The sequence below is a fragment of the Mustela nivalis genome (genome assembly GCF_964662115.1).
Source record: "Mustela nivalis genome assembly, chromosome: 11".
Taxonomy (NCBI): domain Eukaryota; kingdom Metazoa; phylum Chordata; class Mammalia; order Carnivora; family Mustelidae; genus Mustela; species Mustela nivalis.
The window spans coordinates 82671245-82690535 of NC_139030.1; the positions used below are offsets into that span (position 1 = coordinate 82671245).

The following is a 19291-nucleotide window of genomic DNA, read 5'->3' on the forward strand; positions in this document are numbered from 1 at the left end:
CCAGAGAGGCTGCCTCAGAGGAAGCTGCTTCCCGGGGAGGGCCTCACTGTGCTCCATCCTGCCATCCCTCCTAACCTCCCCCACTCTCACCAAACCCACCAGGGACTCCCCTTCCCTTCCTGCCTTCTTCCCAGAGCCAAACCAAGCATCCTTTATTATCTCTGCCACAGGCACAGAGCTCCCTCCTCCCCACCTCCCAACATACCTTTCCATCTAAGTCTCTTGGGCTGCTCTCTCTCTCTCTCCCCCTCCCCCCTCCTACCTCTCCCCCTCCACCTCTGCTTGTCCCTGTCCCTCACTGTTCTTGTCTATCTCCTAAAATGGCCTCCACTGTCTGCACACAGACCTACTAGGAATTCACTGCTTCGAGGATCCGACTGACCACACAGGACGTGGAACCTCGAGCCCGGTGGCCTGTGGACCTGAGCGCACAACCCATTTTTTTAAAAGCAAGGAACAGGTCACCAAAGCACAAGACAATCTACTACTCAAAGGTTGCTCTTTTCCTTTCTCAGGAAAAGATCTGATCTACTCACTCTCTGACAAAAGACTGGTAATTCCACCTCACACAGGAAATCCTTCGGGCACTTTGAAAGGAAGACGTGACAACCAAACGACAATCAGAGAGACCCCTGACTACCATCCGGTGTAAAGTTTCTCTCAGCTGCTCAGGAAAAACGGACCACTCTCAGTGGGGGATACAGCAGGCCTCGAGCCGATGGCATACGTGAACAATTATAAAAGGGTTTAACATCATCTGCCTCCCTCAACCACCACAGAAGTTGGAAAACTGATATATATTCATATGCACACACATATAGAAAGTAAATGAATGGGAGGAAACTCAAGCACCCAGCCCCTTTGCTGCATTTCAGAAATGCTCCCTGCCCTGCCCCCATGCGCGCTCCTTGCCTTCCCAGTGGAGCCGGGACGGCCCTGCTCTGCAGGTCTCGGAGGGACAGCAGAAAGAGACATGCATGACTGATGACACCACCTTTCGCCTTTTGCAAGAAGCCTATGCTTTTGCAGAGTCTCAGGTCATACTCTCACTCATACAGGAGCTAGATTTCAGAAGAGGACTGCTTGGGAGACAGGGATGAGGAAAGGAACCAGTGGCTTGTCGGTTTAGAGAGAAAAGGAGAAAAAAAAAAGTCGGGAAGAATTTGGGGCCAAATAATCATAACCATAAGCCCTGGAGACCTTAGTGGTTAAAGCTCTAGGCTACAGGCTTCAAACCAGTCCTCGTACATGTGGACTTCAAGGATTCTTTGTTCAGCTGATGCATAATGTTTTAAAGATGTATGCCTACATTTAAAAAATGGGAGGCTTCCCACGAAAAACAAATCTAACAGCTCCAGCCCAGTTGCTTCAGGGCGGTCACAGGTGGAACTGAGAGGTGGCTGCTCCCCAGTGCCCCTAGTGGCCACACCGTGACTCTCACTAACACCCCCACTCCCTCTACTACCCCTAACCATCCCCACCACCCTCCCCACCTAGGACTTTACCCTTTGATTTCCCTTCCCCTGTCCTAAAGGACATGTGACATTATGGTTTCTGCCTGAGGGCCCTAGAACTTGGTCTACAAACGAGAAAAATAAAACCCAGAGTGGTGGAGTCATTTCTTTAAGATCACACAGCTTTTCAGAGCAGAGCTGTGCAAGAACCCAGATCCCTTCACACAGCCAAGTGTTCCTGAACCCCCGTTTTCAGCACAGAATCTTGAGTTGTGGAAACAGCCATGCTGGCAGCCTCGCTCTGATGTGCCCCTGCCCAGGGAAGCCGTCTGACCTCTGAACTGGCTGACCATTAAAACTCCTTCACCTTCACAGACGAGTCGCTAAGCATTACCACATTCAAGCAGCGATGGGTAGCGTCCTCCCACATGCCAGGCCCCTAGTTCTAAGCCTCTAAGACCACTTGGAATGAATGATCAGTCAACAGCTTCTAGTTTCGGTTTTGGGTCAGATTGTACTAAAATTGGCCTCTTGGGGGGATGCATTTTTACGCCCCTACATGGGTTCTCAGAAACGTCCTTTCTTCTCTGCACCTCACATCTTCGCTCTTCTGGGTTTGTTCCTGCAAACAGAGGTGTGCGCCAGTGTACATGCATCACAGGTTTGTCTGGTTTTTGCAAACAAAACAAGTTATGTCCACAGCTTTTAAATATTTCCAAAGTAAACCATATAAAAATTTAACTCTAAGTGATTTTAAAAAAAAAGAAGAAGAAGAAGAATAACAACACATATGCAAAGTACTTGAATTCCAAAGCAGGTGGTTGTTGTAGGCGTCGTTGTGGTTAGTAGGTAATAAGCATACTTACAACCCATATGATGATCAGTCTTCTGGATAAATAAGGATCAATGTTCCAGTGAGTGAACGGAAGAAATGTGATGTAGAAGACTTCTTGACCCAGAGCAGCAGAAAATCGGAACAGGTAATAGTAGAAATAATTCTTCACAATGTACTTCTGTACATAAGCCTAAAAGACAAAAGTTAGAAGACTCTGAGTTCCTCTCCAACATGTCACTGTAGGGCAAGCTTTTTAAAACTTCTGTGTAGGGGCGCCTGGGTGGCTCAGTGGTTTGGGCTGCTGCCTTCAGCTCGGGTCATGATCTCAGGGTCCTGGGATCGAGCCCCGCATCGGGCTCTCTGCTCCGCAGGAAGCCTGCTTCCCTCTCTCTCTCTCTCTCTGCCTGCCTCTCTGCCTACTTGTGATCTCTGTCTGTCAAATAAATAAATAAAATCTTAAAAAAAAAAAACTTCTGTGTAAAACTCATGCGCTCTCAACTGCCAGGGTGTTTCCATGTAGCACTGCTATCCATGTTCTCAACCCTGATACAGAAGAGGTTAGTTCTTCATAAAATTAAGTAGCATCATGACAGGCTATCAGCAGAAGGCACGCCAAGCCTCAATCTTGTCTCCTTTGTATATACAGAAGGCAAATGCTGTGAAGACACTTTCTGGGTTTAGGATTATAGTAGGTAGAATAACATAGCCAAATATTTCCCCATCCTAAGGGATCTGTGAACTTGCTGCCTTAGGACTTGGCAGGTGTAATTAACAATGTTGAGACAGAGAGATCACATTCTCTTTGGGCTCAGTGTGACCACAAGGATCCTCACAAAATGGGAGAGGGAGGCAGGAAGGTCAAGGAGAGGGTGATCTGAAAATGGGGAGAGGTCCATCGGGCAAGGGAGGCAGGGCACCCCTGAAAGCTGGAAAAAAGAAAGGGAAGATTCTCCCCTTGAGGCTCCGAAAGCTATGAAGTCTCAGTGATGCCTTGGTTTTGTCTGAATATGAACCATTTTGGACCTTGAACCTCCACAGCTGAAAAAGATACATCTGTGTTGTTTTGAGCCACTGAGCGAGTGGTGGCCTGACAGAACTGCAGCAGTCATAGATAACGAACACGGGACTTTAGAAACATCACTCACCAGTGAATATTTTTAGTTTACCTTTTTTTTTTTTTTTAAATTTGAGAGAGAGACCCAGTGGAAGGAGAGGGAGAAGCAGACTCCCCAGTGAGCAGGGAACCAGACTTGGGGCTTGATCCCAGGACTTGAGCCGATGGCAGATGCTTAAGTGACTGAGCCACTGGGGCGCCCCTTGTGTTTACTTTTTAAATGGGATTAGTACAGTCAACCCAGTGGAGGGATGGTATAAGAAACACATCAAGGGGGCGCCTGGGTGGCTCAGTGGGTTAAGGCTTCTGCTTTTGGCTCAGGTCATGATCTCAGGGTCCTGGGATCGAGCCCCACATCGGGCTCTCTGCTCAGCACGGAGCCTGCTTTCCCCCCTCTCTCTGCCTGTCTCTCTGCCTACTTGTGATCTCTCTCTGTCAAATAAATAAAAATATTAAAAAAAAAAAAAAAGAAACACATCAAGAACATTCAGGGTCTGCTAAAATGCAAACCTATTTTCAACCATTCCTTCCCTCCCTCTTATCCTGGCAGCAGGCAGGGGGAAAAAAAAGACTTAAGGGGGTTAAAATAGGAATATGCAATCTATTTTAAACTGTGACAAATGTCCTTAAATTATGGTAGATTAGTAATGAGTTAACAAACAAAAACATGGTCACCCTGTTAAATCAATCTAAAAAATAGAGTTTTCATGCTGCTTTTTATGGTAGTCATAAACTTTATAAAAATAAAATCAAAGCAAAATGTCAAGGATGAAAATAGGGAGAAGATGCAGACCTATGGCAGGGGCAATGGTGTAAAGGGACTTTTGTAGGTCTGCGTTTTGGCTCTGCTTTGTTTTACACCAAGTCTGAGGTGCTCAAATCCTGGGGGAATTCAGAGAGTAAGATGCATATGCATTTATTCTGCAAACACTCATTCTGTGCCTATTGCAACTGAGAACCCGTGCGTGCCAAGGATATTCAGATGAGCCAGGCACAGTGCCTGGCTTCCAGGCGCTCTTGTGGGGGGGGGGGGGAGGTGCCAGAGAGTACTGCTTGGGGGAATGAAGTTTTAAAGGACCAATATGGTGTTTGAAGCTTTGAAAAAAAGCCAAGATTACTTTTATATTTAAGGAATAAAAAAAAATGACCTTGGAAATTGCACGAATATTAACTGTACTTGACACTGTTGGCTGCCTGCCAAGTATGCATTCCTCTCTTCTAAAAGGTTCCCAATTTTATTCCAACATCTCCACCTCCCTCCCACCCCCTGAGTCCTGTGACTCAGGGGGAAGTTGACACTGCTCTTAGCTCCAGTCATGAGAAGTTCAAGGCTTTGGCCTCAAGCCAAGAAGCGCATGGCACAACCCAGAAGAAAGTCACTGGTCAGGGGCAAGCACATGCTTTTAGCTAAACACTGCATGTCTCTTCAGGAACAAAATTTACTTCTAAGTAAATTCAAGTTAGGATGGCGACAGATCCATCCTAAATAGGGAAGACAATAATACCCACAATGAATGAAATAAGGAAGCGTACAGAGTTTCATCTCTCTGCCAAGATATTAGGGCTGGATTTGCAGAATAAGAACCAATAAAATAAAATTGTGACAAATAAATGACAAGCTCCTTCCCCTCTCTGATAGGAGGACTTAATCCAGCGGCTTCTGTTTTATAAGTGTACATCCTACAGGCCCGTCCTTGAGATAAAACCTGTAAAAACCCCTTTGTACATAAAGATTTGTTATTTTAATCCACCAACTACCAGTATACCCAGGAATCTGTCCTGCCTTGAAGCTTTACAGGGAGGAATTTCCCAGACTCTGAAAAGGGTCCAACTCCTCCCTGTGTCGTTTCACGATACCGAAAGGTTATAGGACGTTATCAACACTCAGCAACGACCATTTCCCTACCCCAGAGATCTCTACCTGAGACCAAGTTCAGTACCTTAATCCTGGTAAATAACCGGAAGACTGTCAGGGACGACAGCAAATCACTTTCGTGTGACATACTACTAATTAACATCTTTCGACTTGCTTTTTACAATCTCTGAGGAATTCTCTTCTTTGGAGGAGAGTTAGATATTCTTTAAATCTTCTTAGGAACAGAAGAAGCAAAAGTGAAACTAAAAATATCAGCACATATATAGGACACCCGAAGGAGTTTTTAGATAACATCTCTGAATATGTAATTAAGTAGTAGCAGGAGAGCCAATATCGGTCTCCAAATTCTTGGGAATTAGATGAACCTAAATAAAAGAGTTCTTGTCTTTTCCGAACCAGAATCTACATTTCCCTTGTAGGAAATCTCAGTGTAGGACTTCAGTATATCTTTGGACATAACAAGAATGCCAGTGCCTGTGTTGGTCTCAGTGGGAACAATTAGAGGGAGCGGAAACAGGGAATGGTAGATAAAGCCAATGGCAGAGAGGAGCAGAGTTGAAGCTGGGAGAAGGGAAACCAGGTCCCAGGACTCTCCTCGATTTCTGGAGAACCAGCCACTCGCCAGGGCTGACACGCCAGGCTGTGGGCAGCGTCTCTGGACCACGAACCCAGGAGGCAGGAATTAGCAGGTAGTTTTTACAAAAAGGTCATAAAGGCATTGGATATTTAGGTGGGTGGAGACCTATGTGTAGAAATCGACTATTTCTCAGTAAGCTGCTCATCTGTCACAAAGCCAAATGAAGAAGTTTCTAGTCAACAGGGAAGATAAGACAGAAAGGCCCACATATCCATTATTACTAGTGGCAAACGTCCTAGACATTCCTATTTGCATGTTTTGTTTATTGCTTTAGTTTTCGGGAACTTAGAAAACAAAAAGTGTTTCCACAGGTGAAAACAATTTTTCCTTTCACGGCATAATTTTCTCTAACGCAGGCTCCCGAGATGGGGCTGTTGGGAACGGCCTTTGGGGGGAGAACAGCTGCTGTGTTTTGCTGCTGCGTGTTCTCAGCAAGGCTGCTTTCAAGGCATAAATAAATCAGAAGGAAGGGGAACCACACGGGGTGACTGCAGGCTCTTAGGGAAAGGGCACACAGGTACAGGATTTCTGGACTTGGCTCTCCCCACGCCCCACCCGCCCTCTACCCCTGAACACCTTGAACGGTGTTTGGTTTTTCAAATACACTCTGAAGAGTCCTACACAAAAAGGAAATCCGGCCAGGTCAGCACCGCTGGATGCAGTGAGGGCTGACCCAGACAGCAGAGGAGCGACCGACCGTGGAGTGGGCCTGGCAGCTGGCCCAGCCTTTGAGCTTTCAGAGGAATACAAGGAATTGCTTTTAGCCGAAACAATACGTGACCCTGGGGAGGTGAATTCGCCCTTCTGCACCTCAGCAGCCTCAGCAACAGAGGATAGAGTCTGGTTAGCTCCGTTGCTTTTTTTATTTTTATTTTTTAAGATTTTCTTTATTTATTTGAGAGAGAGACAGTGAGAGAGAACATGAGCGAGGAGAAGGTCAGAGGGAGAAGCAGACTTCCCATGGAGCTGGGAGCCTGATGTGGGACTCGATCCTGGGACTCCAGGATCATGACCTGAGCCGAAGGCAGTCGTCCAACCAACTGAGCCACCCAGGCGCCCCGCTCCGTTGCTTTTTAATATACGAAAAACAATTACAGGTGGGGAAAGGCCCCTTAAATAAAATGTCATCCCAGAGCCTATTCTATAAAATAACACTAAAAGACTGGACTAACTGAAAGTGAGGGGGAAGTATAAGGGACCCCTAATTTCAGGCCAGGCCACCTTGTTACCCCCAAGTCTTTCTCTGGAGTGTCTCCTTGAACACAGGTCGGAGATCAGCTTGAAAACCATTGACCTTCATCTCTGTCAGACCTCTCATTCCTTTCTGTAAGGAACCCGGGGCCAGAAGGACACAGGTTATGGGTCTGCCGACCTTGAGGTCTTTATTTAAAGGATTTCATAAACTCAGGGTCAATGTCCTTGTGAGGTCATTTTACTTATCTTTTTTTTTTTTTTTCTTCAGATCAGAGCTGTAACCGTGTTTTTGAAAGGTCAAGTTTGAGAGAGTCCTCTACTTCAACAGAGCCCGAAGGGATTCATGTCTAGGGGCATGCCGTCTGCGGCTCTAAGCAGGGCACTTTATTTTACTTTTTATTATTTATGTGACAGAGACAGAGAGAGAACACAAGCAGAGGAGGCAGCAGAGGAAGAAACAGGCTCTCTGCTGCGCAGGGAGCCCACACGGGGCTCGGTCCCAGGACTCGGGGATCATGACCTGAACCCAAGGCACCCAAGGCTTAACGACTGAGCCCCCCAGGCACCCCAAGCAGGACACTTCAAATGGAAAGTAGCAGGAAGCTCATCTTCTAGGGCCGAGGGGTGGGGGGGGGTCACATCTACATGGGGGTACGGCCTGGTCTTACTTAAAAAGAAGTTAAAGGTCCAAAGCTCTTTTATAAAAACACATTGAACAGCAGCATTCCCTTCACGGAGGCCTTGCTTTAGGGAAGTTTTACACCCTGACGAGAAAGCAGCCACTGAACACAGAAGCCGGGCAGAGGGAAGGCCACCAGGCCCCCAGGGTCAGGACCACAGACTCTGGAGCAAAGGACCGACATGCACGACTGCATAGTCTCACACCAGTGCCATGATCTCCCAGGGCCTCAGTTTCCCCTTCTGTAAATGGGAATAATAAGAGCACTTACCCTTTGGGGACACTGGCAGGATTCAATCAGTGTTGCTGATAACGCCCGCCAAGCCCTCGGCACAAAGAAGTGACTGAGCGGCCCGCCATGACGGGGACGGTAGCAGGAGAGATTTCCCAGAAAACACTTCGCCGTTCTAGCGGGCATGCGCCTCACCTGGATCGGGGCCGCGCGTCCTCGCGAGCTCCCACGTGATCCCGGGGCTGCCATGTTGTGCAGCTGCGAGCTTTGAGTAGAAAGGCCAGCCCACTGAGGAGTTTTTAAAGACAAAAGTCAAGCTCTCAGATTGGCAGGTGTAAGAGATGCTCCCCGTGGGGTGCCTGGGTGGCTCAGTGGGTTAAAGCCTCTGCCTTCGGCTCAGGTCATGATCTCAGGGTCCTGGAATCGAGCCCCTCATCGGGCTCTCTGCTCAGTGGGGAGCCTGCTTCCCCCTCTCTCTCTGCCTACTTGTGATCTCTCTGTGTGAAATAAATATAAAATCTTAAAAGAGATACTCCCCCTGAAACAGCAGCCAGATTGAATAACCAACTGATTATTAAGAATGAAAGGAAAGAAAGAAAGAGAGAGAGAGAAAGAAGCAAGCAAGCCCGTAGGCATTTGGGCTCCTTGCCTTCATTGGAGAAGGGTTTGTTTAAATTCCTGGACGACAAATCCAAAATTAGTGAGGGAGTCCTGAAGTTTCGAAAACACGCCTCACCTCTCAGGGCATCCCAACAAAGAAAAACAAACCTATTTCCCTAAAAAGAGCTTTTGCCGCGCTGTCAGACTCCTGTAGGATCCTGGCTTGAAAACTAGGTTCCCTGACCTCTGCAGGCCTGAGAATCTGTCTTTGGGTTCTCCGTTACAAAGGAGGTAGCAATTTGCCTTTTTTTTTTTTTTTTTTAAAGGAAAGATTAAAAACTAAGAGGAAAGTATCCCATATCCTATTAAAGCTGATGGTCTTTGGAAGTTCTGAATTTTTTTTAACACAACTTTGGAAATTCTTTGTCATTTCTCCTTATATCCGCATTCCCGTGCACTCAGCCTGCACACTCGTCCTCATTCATTTCCGAAGGTTGCCCCCCAGCACCCGCTTGCCCAGGATTATTTTTCAAGATTGGCTACTTCTTCATGTGCTTGGAATTGTGGGGGAAGAGGAGCATCAGCCTCTGGTGTCCAGATTTTTAGCCATTTATGGAGACTGGGGGCTCCTCAGAAAAATACCTTCCATGGTTAGGGCAATACCTCAAATGGCAATAGATTCAGGACTAAAATTCCACCTAGTCTTGCTGTCATACCCTGCATATATTCAGCCAGAATTTCTGATCTAGAGCCCAGAGATTGGGAAGGGCGAATTCAAGGAACTCAATGCCTCTTTCAATAGAATCTATGATTTGCAAGGTTTGTGTCCTGCCATCTAGCTCTGAAAGACTAGGCTTGGGTGGACTTGTCCTTACACCCTGGAGGAATATTTATAAAATAAACTCTCTCAAGCTATCATGAGACACAACTACCTAGCATGTTAACACACCATGTACAAACCAAGCAAGGCCCAACATTTCAAAAGAAAACTGAAAATGACAAATCTTTTCTCCACAAAGGCCATGTCTCTGTAGACGAGTCATTCAGTGTTTGCTCTTTGGTGATGGAAAGTTGACAATAAGCAAGATTATTTCAGTCAGCAATGTGAGGAAATTAAAGTGAATAGTGTGATACAAAGTGGTATGTGTGTTTTAGGGGTTGCTCACCAATCAGGACCCCTTCGAGCTGAGCCCCGGATGGGGAGGTGAGCCAGTTCCTTCGGGGTCTGAGGGTCAGAGAGACCGCTTACTAAGACCCTGAAACAAGCAACCAGGTCCGTGCATCGGAACATGGCGGGAGAGAGAGTTGGGGAGAGAGACAGAGAGGGAGGTGCAAAGCAGGAGCGGGGTCAGGCCAAGCCTTGGGGTTTTAGGCTGGCAGAAGTGGTAAATTGCTGAGACAGTTTCATATAAGAGCATGATCTGATCTGCTCTGACAAGACTAAAACAAATTTTGGCTCAGAGAAGTGAGAAGAAGCCCTGCTTTAACTCTTTGGTGTTTTGATTTCTTAAACGTCGTGTGAAAATATCATTCATTAACCGCCCTGAACTTAAATGGGGGGGCGGGGGTCCCACTGTTTCCACAGTCAGGTAGACTGGTGGTGTCCTAGATTCACGTCTGTTTACCAATACGCTCCCATCACTTTAATTACTCTTATTATTATATTTTTTTAAGTTCAGGGAATCAAGACTGTCCAACCGACAGAGACAATTAAATGATGATTACTTAGCAAGCCTAAGAAAGATTGGCAGTGTCCCTTGAAGGGGAAACAGAAGGAACAAGAATGAGCTAGGGTTTCTCCTTTCATCTTGAAGTCCAGATAGAATTACAAGTTGGGTGAGCTCACCGATGTCTGCTCAGGGCTCAGTGATTAAAATTGCAGGATGGTGACACTGAGAGTCAATAAAATGGAAGGGCAGCTTCCTTGAATAAAAGAGCTTGAAAGAGAACTGCCCACGAACCCCTTTCATCTGCTTGGCTGGCATCTGCTGGGACCCCTCAGTCTGTGTCCCAGAATAAGAGAGTGGCTGGAAGGGACTGGACCCGATGCGGTATTTGACAGCAGGTTCTAGTGGGGTTTGAACTTTGTTTTTTTCCCTCCTGCCGATCCATCACCTTTCAGCCCATCCTCTGGGGATTTGATGTCTTCTTTTTCTTGTCCTCAAAAGTTGGCTGTCATCTTGGGCACCAGCAGAAGGAGCGGACCAATAAGTATCACAGATTGTGAAACTCTCTCTCTTTCTCTTTTTCTTTTTTCAAGATTTTATTTGTTTATTTGAGAGAGAGAGTGCACAAGCAGGGGGAGTGGCAGAGGGAGAGGAAGAAGCAGGCTCTCCACTGAACAGGGAGCACCAAGCAGGGCTCGATCCCAGGACCCTGAGATCATGACCTGGACTGAAGGAAGACACTTCACCCACTGAGTGCCCCGGGCTCCCCAGATTGTGAAATTCTTGAAATTGTGACAGTGACCCACCAGGGCAACAATGCCCCGCCTGAAGCTAGAAACGGGTCCTACAACTTGAAAGAACACAGTCTCATCATCACTTCCAGAACCCTGTGCCTGACACACACGATTATCTGCTTCGAAGCAAATTGAAGAATCAGAAAGAGAGAGGGAGGGTAGGACAGCGTTTTGCAAAGCTGAGAGATGTGGGCCTCTACTCGGAGAATTCCCTCCCCAGGCAGTTAAGAGCAGCAGAAGTCACCACAAAGAACAGAAATAACCATTCCCATTTTTAAGGGTGGGGGGGAGAACCAGCTGCCCTTTAAATTCTCAAAATGTGTTAAGAACTTAACTGTTTTTCAAAACATTTTGGATCTGCTAAAACCTGAAACACATTGTACCAAACATTCTTCCGCTTAATTGGTAAGCCCTTGCGTATTCAGGGGGGATTTTTGGTACAGATGTTTCTGATTCATTTATATTAACTTATCAAAATGACGTTTGGAAGAGCTGTATGTGCAAGAAGGAGTCTTATAAACTTGGAGTTCATTAGTTTTAATCCGGGAATTTTATCCCTCCTGCCCTGATGCACACATTTAGAATGTGGACAGGCTGATTTAGTCCTAACAGGCAGCATGAACTCACCCATTCCTAAGTCCCTTCAGAAAACATTTTCTACAGCATTAGAAGGCACCACCAAAACGTAAGAAAATTACTTGGGTCCTTGGAAGGTTTTCTTCTTGGTGATCTTTTACTTCTAAAGACTTAAAAACATATTTTAATCAGAAAAAAGGAAAATAAAGCCTGACCATTTGGCCACTGAAGTCAAGGGGGTTTTATCCAGAGGCTTTCGTGCTCCTTTCTTGTTTCGCTGGGCCAAACAGGGCCTGTCCTTTTTAACTTGGAGTTTTCTTTGTCCAAGTCTACGGTTGTAGTGCGGGCCTGTGAGTCCATGGAGAAGGCGGAAAGCAAAAAATCCTTCTCTTCGCTGCCCCTCCCCAGTTAAACCCAGCCCTCTACTTCTAGAACTCTCCAGGAATCCAAGATGGTGAAGATAGTACTTTGGAACAATTTTTCTTTCTTGGTCCACATCCACTCCCTGGGGTACTGTCAGTAAGGGGCAGTGGGCACGAGAGGGAGTGGGGTGGAAGAGATCCAGGAAGGACTGACGGACCTGGGGAGCATGCTTCCCCAGAGACTGGCTCCTTCCACGCTCTCCCTAAGCCTTGCGTGTGTGGGAGGGGAAAATCCATCAATTTCCACCATGTTTTCAAACTGCAGTTCCCTCTGGAAGGTTCTCTCTGAGCCAGTTTAAAGCCACTGGTCAGAAAAATAAACTTAGGAAAAGCTTTGAAATTGTGTGCACACCCTTGAAAGGAGATGAAGAAGAAAGCCACGCTGGGTCGGAACAATGGTCCTTCCTACCCAGCTTGTCCCTGGCATACTCTGGTTTCTTTGTGCCTTTGGAAGGCGGCTCTTGTTTTGTTTTCATCTTGTTTCACTTTTAATATTTTTGAGTTAAAGTTCTGGGTTTTTTTTTTTTTTTAATAGATCACTTGCTTTTTGTGTTTTTTTTTTTTTCCCTGATTATCTGATTATCACTTATGTTTTTTTTCTGATTAACACAGTTTGCCGGGGAATATTTGGGAGTCTAAAAACTACATAAAAATAAAGTAAAGATGCCGTCTTGTCCCACCCCTGAGACTCAACCCCTTTGGATATCTCCACTGGTCTTTTTCTTACTTGTAAATGAGATCATATGGTGACATGTATTCTAACAAAATTGAGATTCTGCTCTTAAATTATTTTTTGAAGGGGCGCCTGGGTGGCTCAGTGGGTTAAGCCGCTGCCTTCGGCTCAGGTCATGATCTCAGGGTCCTGGGATCGAGTCCCGCATCGGGCTCTCTGCTCAGTGGGGAGCCTGCTTCCTCCTCTCTCTCTGCCTGCCTCTCCATCTACTCGTGATTTCTCTCTGTCAAATAAATAAATAAAATCTTTAAAAAAAATTATTTTTTGAAGATTTTATTTATTTGTCAGAAAGAGAGAGCGCGCACGAGCCGGCGGGGGGAGCACAGGCAGAGGGAGATGCAGGCTCCCCACTGAGCAGGGAGCCTGGTGTAGGGCTCCAATTTAGGCCCCTGGGATCATGACCTGAGCCCAAGGTAGATGCTTCACCAACTGAGCCACCCAGGCCTCCCTTAAATTCCCTTAAATTTTTAAGTATTATTTATTGTATTGTATTTCCCTAGGACCCTAGATATTATTTAATATCACGATTTTGGCTGTCAACTTTTTAACTTTAACTTATTGATTTGACAGAGAAAGAGCGATCACAAGCAGACAGAGAGGCAGGCAGAGAGAGAGGGAAGCAGCCTCCCTGCTGAGCAGAGAGCCCGATGCGGGGCTGGGTCCTAAGACCCCGAGATGATGACCTGAGCTGAAGGCAGAGGCTTAACACACTGAGCCACCCAGGTGCCCCAGGCTGTCAATTTTTTACAAGTGCTGCCTTCATTGTGTTCCAGTTTTTCACTCACCCATTCTCATGGCAGATCCCCACGTAGACTGACGCAGCAAACAAGTCTGAAGCTTGGGCTGTGTGCGTGTGAGTAGGAATCTCACCAGCCACGCTGTACGGAGTTCCCTGCCCACTTCTGTGGGGGCACCTGGAGGCACCGTTCTAGGAGCCTAGGAGCCTCTCTCTTCATTCATTTCCTAACCCGACCAAATAAGCATCCACACCTATGACATTCCCTGCAAGCCCCTTGTTTATAATTTTTGGTACTACTGTTTGCTTGTTTTGTCTTCCCAATGACTTAAATTCTCTTTGCCAGATTATGCAAAAGCTGCAGGGATGCCCTTTAACGCCATCCAAGGGCTACAATGTGCACTGCTGGAAAAATAGAGAATGAGGGTACACGGGTGGCTCCAGTTGGTTAAGCATCTGCTTTCAGCTCAGGTCATGATCTCCCCTCCTGGGAATCCAGAGGCGTGCGTCTGGCTCCCTGCTCCAAGGAGGGAGCCTGCCACTCCCCCACTTCTGTGGCTGCCCCCCATGCTTGTGCGCTCGCTCGCTCTCAAACAAATAAAATCTTAAAAAAAGAAAGAAAACAAAAGAAAGAAAAAATGACCTGGAGATGAGCATGAGCCTTGACAGTCCCTATGCTGAGGAAGAGAAACAGTTCCATAATCCATCATGCAAGAGGTAAACCCAGGTCTTCCTGGCTCGGAAAGTCCTAGGGTTTGCACGCAACCCAGAGCCCTCCTTCATCAGCTCCAGCCACCTCTGGTTGAGGTAAATAGATCTAAATGGAACCTAAGAGGGTCTGGGTGTTACCCAGTCTTAGGTCCAATGACAGATCTGCCGGGACCGCTCTGGGGAGGTTTGAACTTTCTCACCTGTGCAGGAAGTATGTTCTCACCTGTGCAGGAAGTATGGCCTCACCTGTGCAGCAGGTGTGTTCTCACCTGTGTGGTGCATTTAACACCAGCTCCCTTGCAAAGATGTTTGGAAGAGGAAATGAAGTCCCTTCTATAAACCACATCATAGCACATCAGACACTCAATATATGTTCAATAAGTGGTAGTTGTATTTGCATTGTTTTTTTTAACAGTATAATTAACAAGAAATTGTCAGAAGTATCCAGCTACAGTGGAATACAAGGAGGGAAAGAAGTAAGATGATTTAAAAAACAAAGACATCAGAGGCTCCCGGGCGACTTGATTGGTTAGTCTGTTGACTCTAGATCTCAGCCCAGGTCTTGATTTCAGGGTCATGAGTTCAAGTCCTGTGTTGGACCCTATGTTGGGCATGGAGCCTACTTAAACACAATAATGAATAAATAAAATAAATTCAAAAAATCATAGAGGAGGCAAGTAAGATGTCCCAGAAGGATGACTGTGACTGTGACAGACAACAAAGGGAAGACAGGCCTTCAGCCGAAGGGGAAAGCATGAGGAGAACCACGGGGGCAGCCAACCACAATATCCCCGAGTGGGACACGTCCAGTGAACCAGAGTGTAAGGTATTTACAAGGGGAGCTGCTGGTAGCTGGGCCAGAAGAAGGCCAGAGCCAGAAAGAGGAGTCCTAAGAACCTAACAAGGAGGTTGGGTGACAGGGGGCTGCAGAGAGAGAGCCAGAAAGTGACCCATCAGGGATGTGCCTAAATGGCCACCATATGCTTGCAGTCCTGTCCTTTCTGATGAGTTCCCATCTCTTGCAGCTGCAGAATGTCCAAGAGTTATTCACAGACAAGCTGCCTGGATCCACCAAACCCCATCCCATGCTGTGCTCTTAGAGGGCATTACACCTGGCCTCTCTGTGCCCCTGCTCCCCACAGACCTATGTGAGCCTCCCTGTGATCCCATTTTGCATCTGAAGGAAAAGCTGAACCCTCTGAGCGTCTCCACAGGCCATCAGGGAAGACGAAGACAGCCTGGTTTCTGCTTCTGGCCGTGGCTTACTCATGTGGGATCTGATGATACAGTTATTTAACAAGAAACCACAAGAACAAAAACAATTTGATGAAACCCAGAGAAAGTGACTTATTCCATGGACAGCGACCGAATGACATGGGCCGGGTGAGGTCCCACCCTGAACAAAGCCAGAGGCTCCGGGTTTCAGCTCATCTCTGTCACCGGATCCACGGTTCATAGACCCAAGGACATAGAACTCGCTGAAAACACCAAACTCGCTGAAAATGTGGTTCTCATTTCTTTTCACGGAACACAGTTTCCAGTACACATGGCATGATCAGAACCGATGACCTTGATGCATCGGAGATGGTCAGAGAAACATGGGTGTGCAGCCCTGATAAGCCAGGGAACCAGACCAGGCTGAACACTGTCCCCCGCCACAACCCGGAGGCATCTCTGCTGCTTATCCGGGGCCCAGCATACAGCGGGGAGAGCGCAGATCTGAAGACAGAAGAGAGGAAAAAGAAAAAGGTTGGAGGGGGGGGTGTATCCTCCCACCCAGATTTCAGAAGGGTAGTCAGAGGCCCACGGAGCCAAGCCCCGCCCACTGCCTTGTGCAGACACACGCACGCTTCCCGCGGCTTTCTGGGCGATGAGGGGCGCCTTCCCCACTAAGACAGTCCTCCACGCGCTGTCTGAAACGGAGGCTGCTCCGGCTAAAATCATGCCTCAAGCCTCATCCGTATCCTTCTTCTTGTTTGAAATTTAGGATTTAAGGCCCCACCCCGGACCTACAGAGTCACCCACCACGACTTTTAACCCGACTCCCCAGGTGATTTGCACGTGCATTAAAAGGCGAGAAGATTAATGTTTGGGAAGCACTGATTCATACTCCTGAGAAAACAAATAAAAATGTTTGAATGTACTGAAATTACACTGTTCTCTCTGGGCCCAGACACCATGAAAGGGGAAACAGTTTGAAAAGCACAGAATCATGCCATGAAGACCAGAAAAATGCGTTGAAACAGAAAGTAGACTCGGGGCGGGGGTGGGGGGGGGGGTTGGGTGGTTGGGTTGTTAAGCATCTGCTTTGGCTCAGGGCATGATCCCAGGGTCCTAAGATGGAGATGGTTCTCCCTCTCCCTCTCCCGGTGCTTGTGTTCCCTTTCTCGCTGTCTCTCTCTGTGTCGACAAGTAAATAAAATCTTAAAAAGAAAGGAAGGAAGGGAGGAAGGAAGGAATAAAGAAGATTGGGGGTTGCCTAGGGCGGGGATTGAGGGGAGAGAGTGCTAATGGATACGGGTTTCTTTTTAGGGTGATGGCAATGCTCATAGACTGATGGTGGTGATGGCAGCGTAGAATATACTAAAAATGAGTAAAATCGGTGAACTGCATGGTATGTGAGTTATATCTCAATAAAGCTTCAGAATCGAAATAAAAACACTCAAGAGGTTTGGAAATACCAAACTAAAAACTTCTGATTTCTGTAACAAAGACCATGTGGAGAACTGGATCTTGAAGGGTAACTCAAGAGAGACTCTTCAACATCCCCGCTTGCTGGTTTCAACACAGAAGCACTGAAATGGTTAACTTGCTCTTAAAAGATTCAGTGCTACCCTTAGAGCTAGGCCACCAGAGCCCATGCTCTGGACTCTGTGATTTGGACGCCCCATTCTGACCCTCCTTGAGCCATGTCCTTTCTCACAGAGCAAGGGAAGAGGTCTAGACTTCTAGATTGTTCTCCAGGCACTTGGAACCCCAGCATTCTTGGCTGAAATGCCCAAGCGCCTGCCTACAGGGCATATGCAGGTGTCCCCTGGAGGTCTGTCCTCCCTAGTGTGGATGGGAGCACCAGTGTGCACTCCTCAGACCTGAGGGCTAGCCATTGGTGGTGGGGGAGGGGGACATGGACAGCCCAGGCATAGGGTGGGGGGGGTGGTAAGGGAGGTTGGTGGGTATGGGGGGGGCGGAGAATCTTGTAGTCCTGGATGGGTGAAGGGCTGGCTTCCTGAATTTGCAACATTCCAACCTGGAACTCTGGGAGCCTAAGAATTCTATACATGAACCTGGCTTTTCAGGATACAGGAAGATATATACGTCAAAGTAGGAAGCCACAACATATCATATTTAATGCATAAATTAGCTAAAGAAAAAACTTTAGAATATGTTGTTTATGGGATCTCTGTCTCCATTTGTGACTTGTCCTAAAACACTGCAATTTTAGAGGTCGGTTATTTTTTTCTTCTAAGTTTATCGAGCAATGAGTATTTCTGGTTTCCCCAGCATGTCAGATTTTATAGATAAATATAAAATATTCATTAAAGGCTATCTCATCTTTTCATAACTTCATACATAATAAATACCAAGGATTTATTTTTGCTCCGAAACACTGCAAGAAGCTTTAGGATAAGAAGCATCTTAAATGTGTTTGTCTTCATGCATGCCTCCTATTTGCAAAACCTGGTGGTTAAACGAAAGAGGAGGGGGACCCCCAGGAAATAAAGAGCAATGAAAACAGGCACTCCTGAGCTGCTTTTCTTCTTCTGAAGAATAGAAAAGCCCACCACTACCCCCCCAGGAGCAGCATAACTGGAACTTTGGGGAGGGGGAAAAACTTAATGAGTTTAAGCACAAGAGTCTATAGAGCCTCTCATGGCTCTCTGATTCTTCTTGACTGGTAGTTTGGTGACAGAATCCTGGAAGGGACCATTTTGTTCTTGTCACACACAACCCACAATCGGAGCCGGAGAAGCAACCTTATTTTCATGGCCTCCCAAATATTCTGGTTTTGGAATTACTTTTATTCCTTGTGAGCTGTGAAGCCGAGGCCAAGCTCGTGACTTTCCTCTGCCCTCCCGGGAGTGTACAGATGTCACCCGTGCCTGGTACCAACCAAGTTGACTCCCACTCAGATGTATTTCCAGAACAGGCTCCCCTGTCCCTTCTGCCTTTCCCCCAATCCTGTCATCTGGATTCCTTGTGGGAACACTGCAGCTTTTTCTTTGTAGTGAAGATTAAGTTTAAATACAACAATTTGTATAGCATATGTTTGAAAATTTCAATCATTTTGGAAACTAGGGAGCTAGGGGACATGGGGGATACGATCTCAGATAAGACTGAATTTGTAAGTTGCCATACAGCTGCTCCATCCAATATGGCAGCCATATGTGGCTAATTTAAATTTAAATTTAATTAGATAAAAAATCCAGTTAGTTGTTCTAGTCACATTTCAAGTGCTCAACAGCCCCATGTGGCTAATGGCTACCAATTTGAACTGCACAGATATAGAAAGTTTCCATCCTCACAGAAAGTTCTAGTGCATGTCCTGAATGAACAGGAAGCATTTTCATGTTTTCTCTGTAGTTCCCGTCAAGCCTTCTCTCACTCACTCTTCTGTTGGCACTGTGATTTCTTATCCTGTCACATTTTTGCAACTTAATGCAAATTATTCTTAAATTCTCAAAGTAGATAGCGGTGATATATTATCTCCAGAGATACGGTATCTCTAGAGCTATGATATATTGTCTCCAGAGCTGGGCGGTTGGTTCAGAGCTTTGTGAATAAATGAAAAACCACTGAACTGTACATTCTAAAAGGGTGAATTCGCTGGCATCTCAATTTAAAAAGTAAGGCCTAATTGGCCAAATATCAAGTACTAATTTCATAAATCCTCCCTGTCAGATCTCCTCAGAGCAGCCCAAATGACCTTATACAAACGTAAATCCGTAAATCTGAGAGAACCCATTCATTTGGGAAAGCTAACGAAACAAACAATGGCTCCCCCTGCGATGGCTCCCCAAATGTCTCCCTGTT

General features: G+C 46.5%; 1 protein-coding gene across 1 annotated transcript in view; it reads right to left on the reverse strand.

Annotated features, from left to right (window-relative positions):
• Window positions 1-19291, reverse strand: part of SGPP2 (sphingosine-1-phosphate phosphatase 2) — a 109396-nt gene that overhangs the window by 63249 nt on the left and 26856 nt on the right. Inside the window, exon 2 of the mRNA XM_082690422.1 lies at window positions 2321-2479. Coding sequence (XP_082546548.1) covers window positions 2321-2479 — 159 coding nt within the window. The remainder of the gene's footprint in view (window positions 1-2320; window positions 2480-19291) is intronic.